The sequence below is a fragment of the Biomphalaria glabrata genome, chromosome 10 (assembly GCF_947242115.1).
Source record: "Biomphalaria glabrata chromosome 10, xgBioGlab47.1, whole genome shotgun sequence".
Taxonomy (NCBI): Eukaryota; Metazoa; Mollusca; class Gastropoda; family Planorbidae; genus Biomphalaria; species Biomphalaria glabrata.
In genome coordinates, this window is record NC_074720.1 from 38,772,778 (window position 1) to 38,788,769 (window position 15,992).

At 38.5% G+C, this 15,992-nt stretch overlaps 2 protein-coding genes across 7 annotated transcripts in view; both read left to right on the forward strand.

Annotated features, from left to right (window-relative positions):
- Window positions 1–15,992, forward strand: part of LOC106051058 (uncharacterized) — a 61,953-nt gene that overhangs the window by 28,812 nt on the left and 17,149 nt on the right. For 2 of the 5 annotated variants that reach the window (XR_008780013.1, XR_008780014.1), the window contains exon 1: window positions 11,162–12,737. The exons of the other annotated variants lie outside the window; for them this stretch is intronic. The gene's annotated coding sequence lies outside the window, so the exon portion shown is untranslated. Of the gene's footprint in view, window positions 1–11,161; window positions 12,738–15,992 lie in introns of those variants that run through there. 5 annotated transcript variants of the gene reach the window in all.
- Window positions 50–8,639, forward strand: LOC106062213 (uncharacterized). Of its 2 annotated transcripts, none has more exons than XM_056043048.1 (6): window positions 50–224; window positions 1,730–1,952; window positions 4,386–4,580; window positions 5,388–5,540; window positions 6,482–6,685; window positions 7,554–8,639. In XM_056043048.1, the coding sequence occupies exons 2-6, from the start codon at window positions 1,834–1,836 to the stop codon at window positions 7,684–7,686; spliced, it is 804 nt and encodes a 267-aa protein (XP_055899023.1). In that variant the 5' UTR covers window positions 50–224; window positions 1,730–1,833; the 3' UTR covers window positions 7,687–8,639. The 2 variants fall into 2 exon arrangements, with proteins under 2 accessions (XP_055899023.1, XP_055899022.1); XM_056043047.1 differs by having other exon boundaries at window positions 51–224; window positions 1,794–1,952.

Here is a 15,992-nt window from a genome sequence, read left to right on the forward strand (position 1 = left end):
TCTATAAATAGACATTGCGCACTTCTCTCGGTACACTTTGGCATCACAATGAAACATGTTTAAGCTTTTGGCGAACTTCCGGTGACTTACATTATATTTCTTACTTTCATTTCTTTCCGAGTTTGAAACCAAACCAAATGTTTCAGTTACATTTCAATTTATTTGTCATCTGGCCACAAATGAAACTGAATCTGTGGGTTAGATTGTCATTCATAATATGAAAGGTATTTTATTTTCTGTTTTATATTGTTGTTTTTTTACATAGGCCCTACATTGATAGAACTAAGTCTAGATCTAGATCTCTGAGTAGTAGTAGTATTCTAAAAAGTTCTAGTACCAGTAGTAGGTGTAAATGTGAAGCTAGGAACTGAGACAAATGAATGATGCATGCATATTGAACATAAATGAACAGCAGCACCAGGGTCCAAGTTTTTAAATGAGACAAAGTAGTGAATTAAATGCGACGAAAAAAAAGGGACTGCGCCGACCGAGGCTCGAACCAGTGACCCCGGAAACGACAACACCGTCTGGTGCTGCTTTTCATTTATGTTCAACATACTAGTACTAGGCAGTAGGGCATGTAGATTAGATCTAGACTCTATGTATTCTAGGATGCCGCTAATGCTCTTTAACTCTTTCTCTCCGTAATTATTTACCACATTCTGGTGGAATCAACGCTGGTATCGTCAGTTAGGAGAGAAAGAGTTAACTGTAACAAAGAGTCAGCATCTTTTCTTAATTAACTTACACGTTTGAAATGTAGATCTACATCTTGCTAAATCTATCTTTAGGTAGACTCTACAAATAATACATAAAACAGTTATCCAGTTGCTAATCTGTTCGTGTATGTTAATAACAGACCTAAACTCTGCAAATTTGTTAGTTTTCGTGGCTGATTCAAGCAGCCTTTTTCAAATGCACAACCTTTAAAATATTCAGAGACGCACACAAAAATGGCATATTTTTATTTCAGACTCTAGGACTAATTTTTAAAATGCTCTTTCTTCCTTAGAGCTATTAGAGCATGTAGCGGGTTGCCTGAAGCAGCCAGGTAAACCAAGGAATAGATTTACACATGGATACACGAAGGACGTTATGATTTTTTTGGAAGAAACGTCTTTAATTTATAGGATAAGAAATATTGACAGATATTGCACATGCAGTTAACTGTATACAGTTTCAATATATAAGGTCTGTTCAGCCGCCAACAAAAAAAAAACAACACTTAATTTGTTGTTGTTTTTTTGTTCGTCCGTTTCAAGAGACTTAGACTTAGACAGACTTAGAGTTAGGTCCTCCCGTTCGGCGCATTGGGCAGATGGCTTTCTCCACAAGGATCTGTCACTGGCAATGCATGAAGCCTCCTCCCACCTGGTGTCCACTGCTCTGAGGTCCTCCATGGAAGTGTGGCGCCAGGTTATACGAGGAAGTCTGGATAAGGACATCATTCATCTTCATTTCTCAAGAAACTTCTGAAAAAGAAATAGAATCTCTTTATCCTCTAGTTCACTGATATAGTGAAGAAATGTTATTCCCATCAATACTTTAATTTTGTTTTAAGTTAATGTTTATTATTTGCGCGCCGTGAATTTGGTGGCTCATTCTAATCCCAGCCTGCGTGTAGGCCCAGGTGAATCAGTTAGGGAGGGGATGCGGAGGAGTAATCCTGGCGAACAAATACTTGTGTTCAATATAACCGTTTAGTAGTTTATAACGTTGTTATTTGTAGATCTATTACTGACAAGCTACTAACATTCGCTGCTCTGTGTATGTGCGTGTGTGTGTGTGTCTAGTGTGGAGGTGGTGGTCCTCAGACAATACAAAGCTTCAACCATGAAGGAGGAAGAGTGCAGTGTGTTGAAGTCAACCTGTGAGAACCCTCAGTTCCCAAACTGGATGTGGAGATACAACCGTAACAAAAGGTTGTCGAGGTTCGAACCCTGGTTCACGAGGTAACGATTAACAAGAGTTAGGTCGAGATAATTACATTTGGCTGATAGAAGTCGGTCGGGTCTCGAGTACAGTACAGTAGAAACCTACTAAGTATAATCTACCTTTTAGTATCTATAGTATCTATCTACATTTTAAACAGATGACTAAAGCCTAAAGAAACAAAGACATAAAAGAAACAAATATTACTTTTTATAATCAGACTAACAGGGGCGTGGTAAAGCTTCCGAACCGTGGGGGTCTCAAAAACTGGAATTTTGCACTTCGGCATTTTTAGGACGCCCTGCCCCTGAATATCTCCTTTACTGGATGTGTTCCTAATACAAGTAGGGGAATTGCAGACGGTTGGTCGTTGTGCTGGCCACATGCCACACTCGTTAAACATTGGACATAAAAAGAGATAAGCTTTACATCATGTACCGGTCCCTACCCCATAGCTAGTCTGAAAGAGCACATACATGGTGAATAGCACAGGTCTGCTCTGCAAGGGTTACGTGTAATAAAAAAAGAGATATATCAACGATGTTAACTTTTGAAGGGCTGTCAAAGAATAGACAACCATCACATTCAATGAGGCAGATTTGATTCAATAAGGCTGAGTCAATTATTCTAGTCGATTCAATGAGGCTGAGTCAATTATTCTAGTCGATTCAATGAGGCTGAGTCAATTATTCAAGTCGATTCAATGAGGCTGAGTCAACTATTCTAGTCGATTCAATGAGGCTGAGTCGATTCAATGAGGCTGAGTTGATTCAATGAGGCTGAGTTGATTCAATGAGGCAGATTTGATTCAATAAGGCTGAGTCAATTATTCTAGTCGATTCAATGAGGCTGAGTCAATTATTCTAGTCGATTCAATGAGGCTGAGTTGATTCAATGAGGCTGAGTTGATTCAATGAGGCTGAGTTGATTCAATGAGGCTGAGTTGATTCAATGAGGCTGAGCTAATGATTCCGAGTTGATTCAATGAGACTGAGTTGATTCAATGAGGCTGAGTTGATTCAATGAGGCTGAGTTGATTCAATGAGACTGAGTTGATTCAATGAGGCTGAGCTAATGATTCCGAGTTGATTCAATGAGACTGAGTTGATTCAATGAGGCTGAGTTGATTCAATGAGGCTGAGTTGATTCAATGAGACTGAGTTGATTCAATGAGGCTGAGTTGATTCAATGAGGCTGAGCTAATGATTCCGAGTTGATTCAATGAGGCTGAGTTGATTCAATGATGATGGATTTATATGAGAGATGAATCAACTGGATTCTGAATCCAATGATTCTGAGTTGATCCAATGATGCTGAGTTGATTCAATGAGGCTGGGTTGATCCAATGATCCTGAGTTGATTCAATGAGGCTGAGTTAATGATCCTGTGTTGATTCAATGAGGCTGTGTTGATCCAATGATTCTGAGTTGATTCAATGAGGCTGAGTTGATTCAATGAGGCTGAGATAATGATTCTATTTGATTCAATGAGGCTGAGTTGATTCAATGATGATGGATTTATATGAGAGATGAATCAACTGGAGAAAAATTATAATACAAGATCCATCTTCTTGGCGTGGAGATGTAAACAGGTCTAGACCTGTGGCCTTCTACAAAAAAAGGAATAATTCTAGTGCCCGTCTTTATTGCTAGAGGTCGAAGGGAATGTTGATTAAGCCCTTCGATCTGTGTTCTGGAAAAACTTAAGCCCTCAAGCGTGTTTCCTTCATGCTGGGGTAGCAAAATTTATTATTTATCCTGAAGAACAGCGCTGGGCATTGATGTACGTAACACCGTAACACCATTTAACCGTAACGCCATTAAACCGTAACACCATTAAACCGTAACACCATTAAACAACGTACGATTGATGGGTTTTGGACTGTTCAATCTTAAGTTTCAGAGCTTTTGAAGAATTGTAAAAATAAAGGAGGCATGGTGAGATTCGCGCTTAGTCCCCATTCCTGCTCGAGATAGCTAAGTACAGCCAGTAACTAGTATATCTACTAAAGACTAAACTAGATCTATATGGCGATGCCTCGTGTAGAGATGTAAATGTCTAAACTGGTCTGTTTAACTTTTACTGTTCAGCAAATAGGTCTAGTCTCAGTCACTACCAAGAACGATGATACCTCTATGAAAGCCTAGCCTAAACTGTCAGTTTTATCTAGCTAAGCTACAGTCTCGCTTGTGTCGTCATAATTGCGTTCACTATCAGTCACCTAAAGTGCGCCCTAAAGTGCGTCTCAACATTCGGTAGTTTTAGCCAGTTACTCATTGGCCTTTATTTTACTTATTTCATACACACACTAACGGAACCAATCACAACAAATGGAAGTCCTAAACATCAACTTTTTTTTTAAGCAATAGCTAGCCATATTGATCTTATATTTTGGTTCTTATCGACATAACCATTGTGTAGTTAATGAAACATCAAGACGTAAATTCTTTCAGGGTCGAAAGATGGCCGCCTCAGTACCGGAACATGGGATTGCATGATGACTTCCGGTTCCATCCCGTCGGGCCTGACGAAGAACTGAGACCATTCCTTCACCTTGGGGTCAATTACGCCCATAATCTCGTACTTAATCGCTGTGCTGGTTCAGGAAACGAGAGCCTGGGATTCACCCCAGGCCCAGCGCCACCTAGGTAATAAAAACATAGCTCAAATCAAATTAATTTAGGTGATAATTTATCGCATATAGAGAAGCATGTGTTTTACAAATACGAAAGAAAAAAAAATCGACTGGAATTTTAACAACGAGAACCTAGAAAAAAAATTGAACAATTTTTTTCTGACATGAAACTTAGCAAGAGTTAAATCTGGATGAACATATGTTTTAGGGCTCATACACAAATGACGTCTATCTCCCGCTTTCTCTCGTCTTTCTTCATGACACACAATTTCGTGACTTTCCCCTCTGGAAATCTTATTGTAAAAGCTCTGGGTCTCGTGTCAGTGGATCAATATACTTCCCAATCACTATTTGGTCGAATCAAAGTTTTAGCTCTACCATAAAGACTCACAGGGAAAAATTTGTTTTTCGAAATTTGGAATTTTAGAGTACGTGTATTTCTATGTTTTAAATTGTAATGGGTAGAAAAAAAAATTCATCCAGTTTTTTTTTCTCTCATACTTTCTTGTATTTATCATTCTGTTCTGTGTTCGTTGTTGGAATGTCGTATGTCCTTTTTTCCTCAAGTTTTCTAATCAGATTCATTTAATAGTTGATCATCAGCTTCAGTGACTGATCTGAGCGCACTAATTTGAGCAGAGAGATAAGCAACCAAAGATTCTAATCCTTTTTTTTAGTTGACATCAGTTATGCCATTGTGGCGAAAAATCACTTTAGAAGATGGTGTGAGCCTAGCCCGCAGATATGTATTATAATTATCATAACAAAGGGGCGTATTCAAAGTTGTATGCAATTAATTCCCGTCATGTTGTCGTGGCAGGCTCGTGGTTTACGATGTGCAGAACCCGTATCCCAGGGATGACCTCTACAAGGTCAACGAAATCAACAACATCAGCCCCGGGATGTCACTTCTGGACTATTCTTACCTCCCAACGCCAGAGAACGACAACTCCCGGGAACCAATAGACCCCAGGTAAAACTTGTGTTATCTCCCGTTATATGTTGTCATGCGTCATCGATACCCAACCTCTTTGAGCCGTTAGCGCCATGTTTTGAGACGTTGACCGTCAGACCAGAGATCGACCTTAGAAACGATAAAACTGCGTCTAACAATTGGGCTCTATTTGTGGGTCCCTAAGTCCATTATCTACTCAAGATCTACTTATTGACCTATGTCATTCTATTTCTGTAGTCAAAGTTTCTTATCCTCAAGTGAATCCCATAGTCAAACTTGATTAATCATCATACTAGTCTGTAGTCCAGCATACTCGTTACATAGGCAAACTTGATTAATCATCATACTTGTCTGTAGTCCAACCTCATTAGCAGCATACTCGTTACGTAGGCAAACTTCATTAATTATCAGAGTCAAACTTATCTATAGTTGCGTAGTCAAACTTTTACAATCATCTTGGTAATTCCGTGGCAAAAATTAAATAATCATGCTAGTTCCGTAGTCACACTTAATTAATCATGCTAGTTTCATAGTCAAACCTAAATAATCATCCTAGTTCCTGGTCAAATTTTAACAACCATGTTAGTTCCATGGTTAAATTTGAATAATCTTGCTATTTCCGTAGGCAAATTTTAATAATTATGAAAGTACTTTGGCCAAATTTTAATAATTATGGAAGTACTTTGGCCAAATTTTAATAATCATGTTATTTCCGTGGCCAAATTTTAATAATCATGCTATGTCCGTTGTCAAATCTTAATTATCATCATATTCCCACAGTGAAACTTTCTATACACTTCTTAAATTTAAGCTTTAAAAAAATAATCTAAACAAAATTGTTTTTCTTATCCAGGACTTCAACCGTTTCTTATTGCCATCAATGTGAATGTCTACCTAATATGTAATATTTCTAGTCACTTCATTCTCTAACCTTCTAAGTCTGTTCTTGGAATGTCTAGGAGGTACCTGGAGTTAACACTGGGTCAAAAAAGGGACCTCCCGGGCACGTTCCCGCATTTCAACGCCGCCGGCCACCAACGCTTGACCCAGGAGTGCAAGACTAATCAGTCCAGCGGCCACCTGGACCCTCTAGAGATCTGGACGCAGAAGTACGTCAGACGCGAGCAAGAGCATGCCGCAGCGAGGGCTCTTGGAAAGCGAAAGTAAGAGCGCTATGATACCGAGTACAGTTTCCGTATGTTACCACGAATGTTTGTCGATGTCTCTTTTTTTGTGTGGTTTTGAGTCAACATTGGCTGACTGTCTAACAAGAGAGCTTGAGTTCGAGTGCCGACTCGTGTTGTTTGCTGAGCGCCTGAAAGGCATAAAGGCAGGACGGAAACCTTTACCCAGACACCCCCTCCCCCCAAGAATGTCGTCAAAAGAGATGGACCATAGCGCACTTAGAGGATATACAGGATTTGTTTTTCTCACTGAACCTTCCAGGTTATTATGGGGGAGACAACAAAATTCTTGAACCCAGGCCCATGGTGGCTGAGTGGTAAAACTTTCAGGTTCAAATCTCGTTAAAGACTAATGTGTAATGTAAAGGTCGGTTGGTCGTTGTGCTGGCCACATGAGACCATCATTAACCGTGGGCCATAGAAATGAATGATCTTTACATCATCTGTCCCATAGATTGCAAGCTATGTAAGTGTATTTTCCTTTACGGACCCATGGGTACCCTGCTACGCCACTGGTTTAGACCTGAAAGATTGTATACATTTTTATTCACGCTTATAATCTATTCCCGTTTTAGTTGGAAGGCTGTTGTCTTTTTAATCCACGATGTTATGATGTTGCTGACCAGATTGTTGACATCACTGGAGGAAGTAAATGCGGCTTGTGGATGTCCTTACACTCGCAACCCTGAACCTTATACACGCAAATTCTAGAGTGAAGCTACCATCTCCACTCGCCGACCAAACAGTTTAAAATACATTTCATATGAATTAAATCTTTCTTCAGCTTAACGCGTAGCTCTAGAAATTTGAATCACTCTCAGGTTTTTTTTTAATTTGAACCCAACAGGCTGCTGCCACCTCTGCTGCTTCAGGACTGCAACTTTGAGAACAAGCCTGCTGCCAACTACGAGAATATGAGACCTCCGGTGCACAAAGCTGGCATCAATAACTGTGTAGAGAGTGTACGGAAGATATACTAACTTATGTTAGGCAGACGATAAGCTTGTAGTATAGCATTGGGTTTAAAAAACCTATGGAAGAATAAGCTAAAACATCAAGCTTGGTTTAAATCATGGATATAGCTAATACACGAATAAGCTGCTAAATATATTTATGTATCCACCAAAGGATTCTGTTTTGTCATTCTAAAATGAACTGAGACCCACAGAGTTTCTTATCACATAGGTCTACATCTCCATTGAACAGTGTGTGCGTGTGCTTGCTGGCCTGCGTGTGTGTGTGTGTGTGTGTGCAGGCCAGGAAGGGGGGTTAGTCAGCCCATATTGAATTTGTTTTCTAAAATCGAGATCAGTCTTTCACAATTTTATCATAACCACTCTTCCTCGCCTCTTTCTTTCTCTCTCTCTCTCTAGAAAGAAAGAAAGAAAGAAATTGGAACTAAGAGCACAAACTAATCAATCCGTTTTGCTAATTCTTCCTCAAATCTCATTCACTTTTTGAAACCTAACTTGGATAGAAGACTGCAGGAAGCCTTTGATATCTCATTTACACCTTTATTGCATAGTGACTTCCACTTTACTCTTCTTTGACTACTGTTAATAAAGGTAGTTTTTTTTTAATCGTCTTGGTTTGCGACTGTGTGAATAATTAGCAAGTAAGAATGAGTTTTTCACTATTGGTAATTTCTTGGCTAGTAATATAAAATGAAATAAAAAAACAAAATAAACCCAAGTTGCATATTATGTGAATCGACTCAAGGATTCTCATGACATAGAGAACTGATAAATTATTTATATCACGAAATATAATGTGAGCGTACTGAATGAGAACCTTTGAACTACTATCTAATGTCTTAAAACACATCACAAACCCGCTGCTTCTCTCTGTACGCTATAATCAGCAGTACCAAATAAAACACGGGTGTAACATTTGGCTATTATGATTCAATAAATGTGCTGGGAATTGATGGTGATACACCTAGCGTTGTGCCTGTTTGATTAGAGATTTAGATTGCCTTCACGAATTCGTTTCTTTATTTCTGTTTAAGTTTTTTTTTTTATTGTTTGTTTGTTGTTGGTTTATGTTGTTTTATTTTGTTGAAAATAGGTATATTTTTATTGTTCATACTCTTATTTAAATTTTTTCAGTATTTAAAAATAGAGCGGGAAGAAGAATTAAGTTTAAATATAGAGCGGGAAGAATTACGTTTTCAAAAAAAAAAAAAACAACGAAGTATTTCTCAGATAATCTTTTTTTTTTCTAAGGCTGGTAACCATAGTAACGCCACGACTACTGCCCTGCTATAAAGTTCTGCACAGCGTTAGCGTTAAGAACATTTGGGTCCTGAAAAACAACATAGCGACATGCTTAGGTCCCTGGTGTAACGCTGGTGTACGTCAGCATAGTACTTGTCTTAATCAGCAATGGATTTAGATGTAAACTATAGAGCTTTCAAGAGTGTCATTACTCTCTCTCTCTCTCTCTCTGCTCTCTCTCTCTCTCTCTCAGTCTCTCTCTCTCTCTCTAAGTCTCTCTGCTCTCTCTCTCTCTCTCTCTCTCAGTCTCTCTCTCTCTCTCAGTCTCTCTCTCTCAGTCTCTCTCTCTCTCTCTCTCTTAGTCTCTCTGCTCTCTCTCTCTCTCTCTCAGTCTCTCTCTCTCTCTCTGATCTCTCTGTTTCTCTCTCTCTCTGCTCTCTCTCTCTGCTCTCTCTGTCTCTCTCTGCTCTCTCTCTCTGCTCTCTCTCTCTCTCTCTTCTCTCTCTTGTTTTTTCTCTTTCTTACAGTTTTTTTTTCCTTGTCACACTTTCTGTGTTTGCGTTTATAAAACATGGATCATGTGACCTGAACCTGTAGCGGAACAAACTTTATACAAGCTTATACCACCACTTCAGTCAAGTACAATTTCCTTCCCTTGTTCGAGATACCAAACAAAACAATTAATTACCAATAGTTAATTAGCTAATTGGTTACAAAATTTATTGATTTCTGTATTGTCAGGTAAAATAAATGATTGTGTGAAGTTTCATCTTGATCCGAGAACGGGTGTGGGAGAAATAACGTGTACACATTTTTTACAAGACAGACAGACAGACAGATAGACAGAGTGAGTTGAGCTCTGTAAAAAAAAATTCATTTAACACAGATTTATTACGTCGAAGTCGCTCATCCATTTAATTACATGATTGATCCATATTATTTGATACAATTATACTTAATATAAGCTTTGTTTGTTAGCAGCATTATGTTTTTCTTTTTATTATATGCTATTATAGCACGGGACGGGTTGCCTGAGTCCGCCAAGCAAACCAAAGACTTAATTAACATGCACGACTACAGTGGCACGTAGATTGTAATTATCTTCTGTTAAGAATTTTCTTGTCAATGTTTTCGATTCCAAAGATTAAAAATGAGTGCTGTGTTTACCGCGGAGTGATCTCCAGCTGTCTCGTTCCGAAGTCGTCTGCATCTTATCGTATCTTATATATTACAGACGTTACTTCAAAAAAGAAGATAATTACGTCCTACGCATTTCATGTGTCAATCTAATCATGCATGTTAATCAATGACTTCAACTCTGCTTAAGTCCTTGGTTTTCCTGGCTGATTCAGGCAACCCATTCCATTCTTTAATGGCACGAGGGAAAAAGGAGCACTTGTACGAATTGGTTCTAGCATATGTCCTGACGTGTCTCTAAGTTTAGTGATTTTACTACTGGTGTTACACGAGGTGCTTTCTTCTATGTCACTTAGGATAGTTGCCGGGCAAAGGGCTGTCGTCACGATAATGCCGAGTTCAAACCTAGATAGACCCTTTTATTGTTATTGCTATACATTCTTACCATATCCTACAGCTTGGCAGGCGCGGTGGCTAAGCGGTAAAACGTTTGGCTTCGGAACCGGAGACCCGGGTTCGAATCCTGGTAAAGACTGGGATTTTTAATGTGGGGTACCTGGCATACGTTGGGGAAAAGTAAAGGCGGTTGGTCGTTGCGCTGGCCACATGACACCTTCGTAAACCGTAGCCACAGAAACAGATGACATCATCTGCCCTGTAGATCGCTAGGTCTGAAAGGGGAACTTTATTTTTACAGCTTGGCTTCTTGCCTCGGTAGTTTTATAGAGAATGAAAGACTTTCTGAAACAAACAAAAAAAGAGAATGTCGAAATTATAATTTCATGAGAAATAAGTGGTTGAACTCTTTGATGAGGTCATTGATATTCGCTGTTTCGACGTCACAGAAACAAAAATGGCTGCATCTCTATAAACAAAGACCTGCCTACTAAGACTCGGCTCTGGGATCATCGCAAGGAAACAGTTTCATTGTTTCTCTTTGCTTTAATCAAATTAAGAAAAAAAAAACTAAAGCGATGTCAATATTTTATATCTTGATCTCTGAAATCAAAGTAGACTTAGATCCAGAAAGTTTGAGGCTTTATTAAGAAGTGTAATTTGTAATATATATAGATTAATAGAAACAGTACATGATTAGGCTAATTAATATTAACTAGATCTATATTGGTACCAAGAGTCTAGAACTTAGAAAAGAGTCTACCAGTCTAATTACAACTGTAAAATAAGTCATAGAGATCCAGAAAAAAAGATATTCAAACAACTTTTTAGTTTAATCGGTAGCTGGAGTTCCGGACGAGTTTCTTCTCTTGGAAAACAATTTTTTTTTTGTCGTAAAAAAATTTGTCATTATTTTTAAAAGCAAATCGCTGTGAGGGAAAGAAATCAAAATGGCCAAATATAGCAATCCGTTGTCAGTGCCTCATCCCATACCAATCGCTACTAACATTGCAGTTCAGCGCCAGGTTCCCATTCTTGTTCCAGGCGAGGTGAACATGCGCAGTAACGCACCATCCTGTAAATTCGCATCGCCCGGTTTCGCTACCATAAACCCTCCTTTTTCTTACTACTACCAGATGACTCCTGAAAACTACACCAAAGCGTTCACCAGCGCGGGAAGGTTAGTGGGTGTCAATCAAGAAGTGCCCTACCCGTACGAGAACCGCCTGTATCATCAAATTCCCTTCAACAGAGCTGTGGACTGGAGTCAAACGGATGTATTCCTATGCGAGGCGAAAAGCAAAGAGTGCATGATGGAACTGCTAAGAAAGAGGTCGGAGGCCGAGAACCCAAAGAAAAAACCTTGCTCTACGCAAGTTGAGCCTGCAGAGTACTTCACTGCAGAAAACGATGAAGGATACAATCAATGGGCTACACGACAACAGCAGGAGAACGGTGCCAAGGAGACCTCTACATTGGAGAAAGAGAAAGCTGCAATTCCGCAAGATATAAAAGACCTGCCCGGTCACTACGGTCCTTCACTGCTAGAAACAAGCAACGAAACTTACGGTCAGTACATAGACTTATTGCCCAAGTATCCGGCAATTTATCCTCAGAAGGAGAAACTCTCTCCCGGTCCTCTGAAAGTGATGGTGTCTTTTCGGCCCACGAACATGTCCGACCATCCTCCTATCCCCGACCACGCTTTCGCCGTCGACCCAAGAGAAATGGTCAACGGGGACTGCTGCTACAACAGAGGTATTAACGGCGCCATCTACTACCCAGAGGTCCCGGGAAGGCAGCACAGGACGTCTTATACTTTCAGTAACCGACACAAAGGCCTAGGCCCTGCGGCAGGGGAGAAGACGCCAGGGTTTACTTTTCCGATGTACTCTCTCACAGGTCTGGAACTGAACCGGCCGCTCCCACAACGAGTGGGCGTTGTGGCAGGCGTGGGAGGAAAAGAAAAGTTCCGGCTGCATGTTCCTCCGCGGACGGTGCCCTTTATCTACAAGAGATACATGTCTTACTCCGCGCCAGCCAGCAAGGACCCGGAAACTGAGCCCAATCCTGCCAAGATATCCCGTAAACAGAACTGCGCGCCGTGCGATCCGAAAACTTGCGTCTTATCCAGCACCAACCCATGCAGCCTTGACTTCATAAACACACAAATCTTGCCAGTTCCAATCGAAATCAGAAAACACCCACAATTGTGAACAAAGGAAGTAGATCTAGAGATTCGTTGAGCCCGACAAAGTAACCATTCCAATGTTTTATTGCACGTAAGTCGATACCGCATTGTCTAAGACTCGAGCCTCCTGTAAACATTAAAACATCTCTAACCATATTTATATTTCTAACCAGAACTTCGTTTGCCGTATGTTCTAGTGTTATTGCATTGTTTCAATTTTTTTTTTTCTCTCTTGTTTTAGGATGAATTGATATCACAATTGCTAAAAAAATGTTACTTTTTTTTTTGTTCAATTTACATAGCGTGAGCTTCGGCATTTTCCAAGTCAATTTTTTTTAGTTAATTTTTTTTTTTTTTTAAACATTGCTTGTTCATTTATCTGCACTAGTCATTCAATCATGTCGTCAATTTGGAAACTTATTTGTTTGATTAATTGAACTTATAGTTACAGAAAACTAATTCGCCGCAACCACTACATTTTATATGTTTTTCATTATTGTTAACATTGGCTTGCATGTTTTATTTTGTTTTGAATATTTTTTCTTTGTGTAAAGGCAGCATGGTCATTATCAATATATATTTGACTTTGTTTACGGTTGAAACACAAGATTCAAGCATCAAGTTTGTTTAGACTTGAGTTTTAGCCGTTTCACCAACTTCAAATCGAGTTTGCAAGTTTACTAATATGAAAAGTTATTCGTTTATTTCATCTCTATTATAACAGCTTGTTCAACTTGAGGTCATTAGTCTTATTCTTGTTTCATCTATTTACCGAGACATTACGTTTTTATATGTATGTTTCCCAGAATATTTTAACAGCCAATAAAAGACGTTATTGTATTGCACCTGATGTGCGGCTATTGGATTAGCGTCCATAGTTACAGAAACAAAGATGGCTTGGAGCCCCACCCACTATATTTCTAGGTAATTTCCCCAACACACACTCACACTCACACACAAACACATTAAAAGTTTGTTTTGATATGAACAATGGGAACCTGCATTAAATTCTCATTTTTATAACTAGAAGCTCGAAATTCGAAACGTAAATTAAAAAAAAATTATTTTAACGTTGACCACTTATCAAGAATAGATCTAGGAGAGACTCAGAGAGAGATTAGAAACATACCATTAAGATTGCTTTATTTATTTTGTTCCGTAATTTTTTGAGTGTGTGAACTTTTTTTTTTGTTGTTTGGAAACAATAGGTCTATTATTTATAAATAAATGTATATTGTGTCTATGTTCTGTATGTGTCAACATTTCAACTTAAACGGCAGATTTATAGAAAAATAAAACAAAAAATCGGTGAATCTATTGTTTTTGTATGTCAGTGCAAACAAGGGAGACTATTATACGCTTTGTGTCAGCGAGGGCATAATTTAATTTAAATTTTTATGTGATCATTTTTTTAATTTTTTTTTTTTTTAAGGTAACAAATGAAATGAAATATTTCAAGCATTGTTTTTTTCATACTATCAAAATAAACACTTACGAAGCCAATTATTTTTATAAAATGGTTGCGAAGTTTTGATTAGATGTAATTGAATGTTTACAAATCACAAAAAAAAAAATAATAACATGACTCTTTTATATGATTTGAAAGACTACCCCGCATAGTGACGGCGATTCTTGATAGAATTTTATTAGATTTTCGTATTTAGATCCATATGTGTAGATATTTGAATGACTACAGAACGCAGCGTAGGAAATCCCAATGGTCAAGACGACGAATCAAGGGTTCAAATCCCGAAAGCAATCTTGCAGTTATGGTAAGGGCAATCTTCGGTAATCTTCTTTTTAAAAAAAGTGAGTAACTTTGAAAGTAAACTAACTCGCTTGATAATGTTGTCAAAGTCAGGTGATACAAACTCTTCGGTGTCTTCATTGTTATGAGTTGTTTTTTTGTTATTCAGAACATTACAACCCCACATACATACATGAATAAGTAAAGGTTTTCATTTGGGGCCAAGTGGCACATATTCCAACAGACAGAAGGCTCACTTTTGTCTTTCAAATAACATATTGCTAATTGATTTTTTTAATTTTTTTTTTGTGTTCTTTTAAATTTAAAACATTTGAAACTGTATTTCTTTTTGACGAGATTGTAGATTAGTTTTAACTTTAGTGACACTTCAGAACAATAAAAAGTTTACTTTTTCTAGGCCTAATAAGCAAAAGGCTTACTTTGGCTCGGTGGGGCTTATAAGAGACAACTCTGTTCCCTGCAGCATAATAAATAAATAAGATTACAACTGCCCTGACTTCACTATGGTCAGTAGAAGGTAAATCTTCATTTTGCAAACTGTGATTGAAAACAAAATGCTTGCGCAATTTCTCTTCTCATTTTAAAATTTTTTAATTTTTTTTTAAGAAAATATTTGTGACTTTTGACTCCTTATTTTTTTTTAATTATCGTACTGCTGAGATGATTAGAAACAATGTGTTCATTATCGATTTAAAATGCTATTGTTTAGAATTTGTTTTCATAGTTGAATTTTTTGGGCTTTCTTTTCATCTTGCACTCAGCACTATCACTATGTTGTTACATGCATGGGGGCCTCATAAATGATGTGAACATGTCAATTCATGGGCCATAAGAATGATGCAATGCTCTTTGTAAAATGGGAGACTAACTTATCTAACATGTGGATGGGGGGGGGGGGAGAGAAATTTGAAAATCCCTCCGTGCTTCACTTGAGGGGGGGGGGCCAAATAAGTCTTCGAAATTATTTTTACATTAAATATGAAATATAATGATATTATCTCATGTCATGATGTTGAATGTCAAAATGCAGGAGCCCCTAAAGAGGTCAAGCCTCCGGCCTTTAAATAATGGCAAAGTCCAAGCCACGCCACTAATCCCTTGACAAAGGGAATGTGTGAAATAAGAACAGTAAATACTGGTGGGGGGGGGTCCTGCTTGTAATTTCTAGCCTTTTCCTCATCTAATACACACACACTTGTATAATGTATAATATTTCTAAAGTACGTCTTCTTAGAGCCTACTCAATCGTATTAAAAATCTACCACTTTTTAAAAAATCATTCGCTCATAAAGTTATCGGTTTCTTGGGGACACTATAAAAGGGCAATAGTTCTCATCAGCAGTTCTGTTTGGCTTATCGTCCTTCTTTTATTTGACTAACCGAGACCACTGACCACGAGAGTTGTATACCGGTATATATATATGTGAGAAACATGTTCCAGCATACTGCCTCAGACATAAGTAAGGAAACGTGTCTCGGCTATCACTATCAACACCTGTAGCTTACCTATCACTATCCAGACCTGTAGCTTACCTATCACTACCCAGACCTGTAGCTTACCTATCACTACCCAGACCT

Bases quoted from the DNA above. Each gene is read 5' to 3' on its own strand.
- LOC106062213 (XM_056043048.1), top strand. From the start codon at position 1,834: ATGAAGGAGGAAGAGTGCAGTGTGTTGAAGTCAACCTGTGAGAACCCT. The intron at 1,953-4,385 runs GTAACGATTAAC...AAATTCTTTCAG, and splicing joins TTCGAACCCTGGTTCACGAG to GGTCGAAAGATGGCCGCCTC. The intron at 4,581-5,387 runs GTAATAAAAACA...TTGTCGTGGCAG, and splicing joins CCAGGCCCAGCGCCACCTAG to GCTCGTGGTTTACGATGTGC.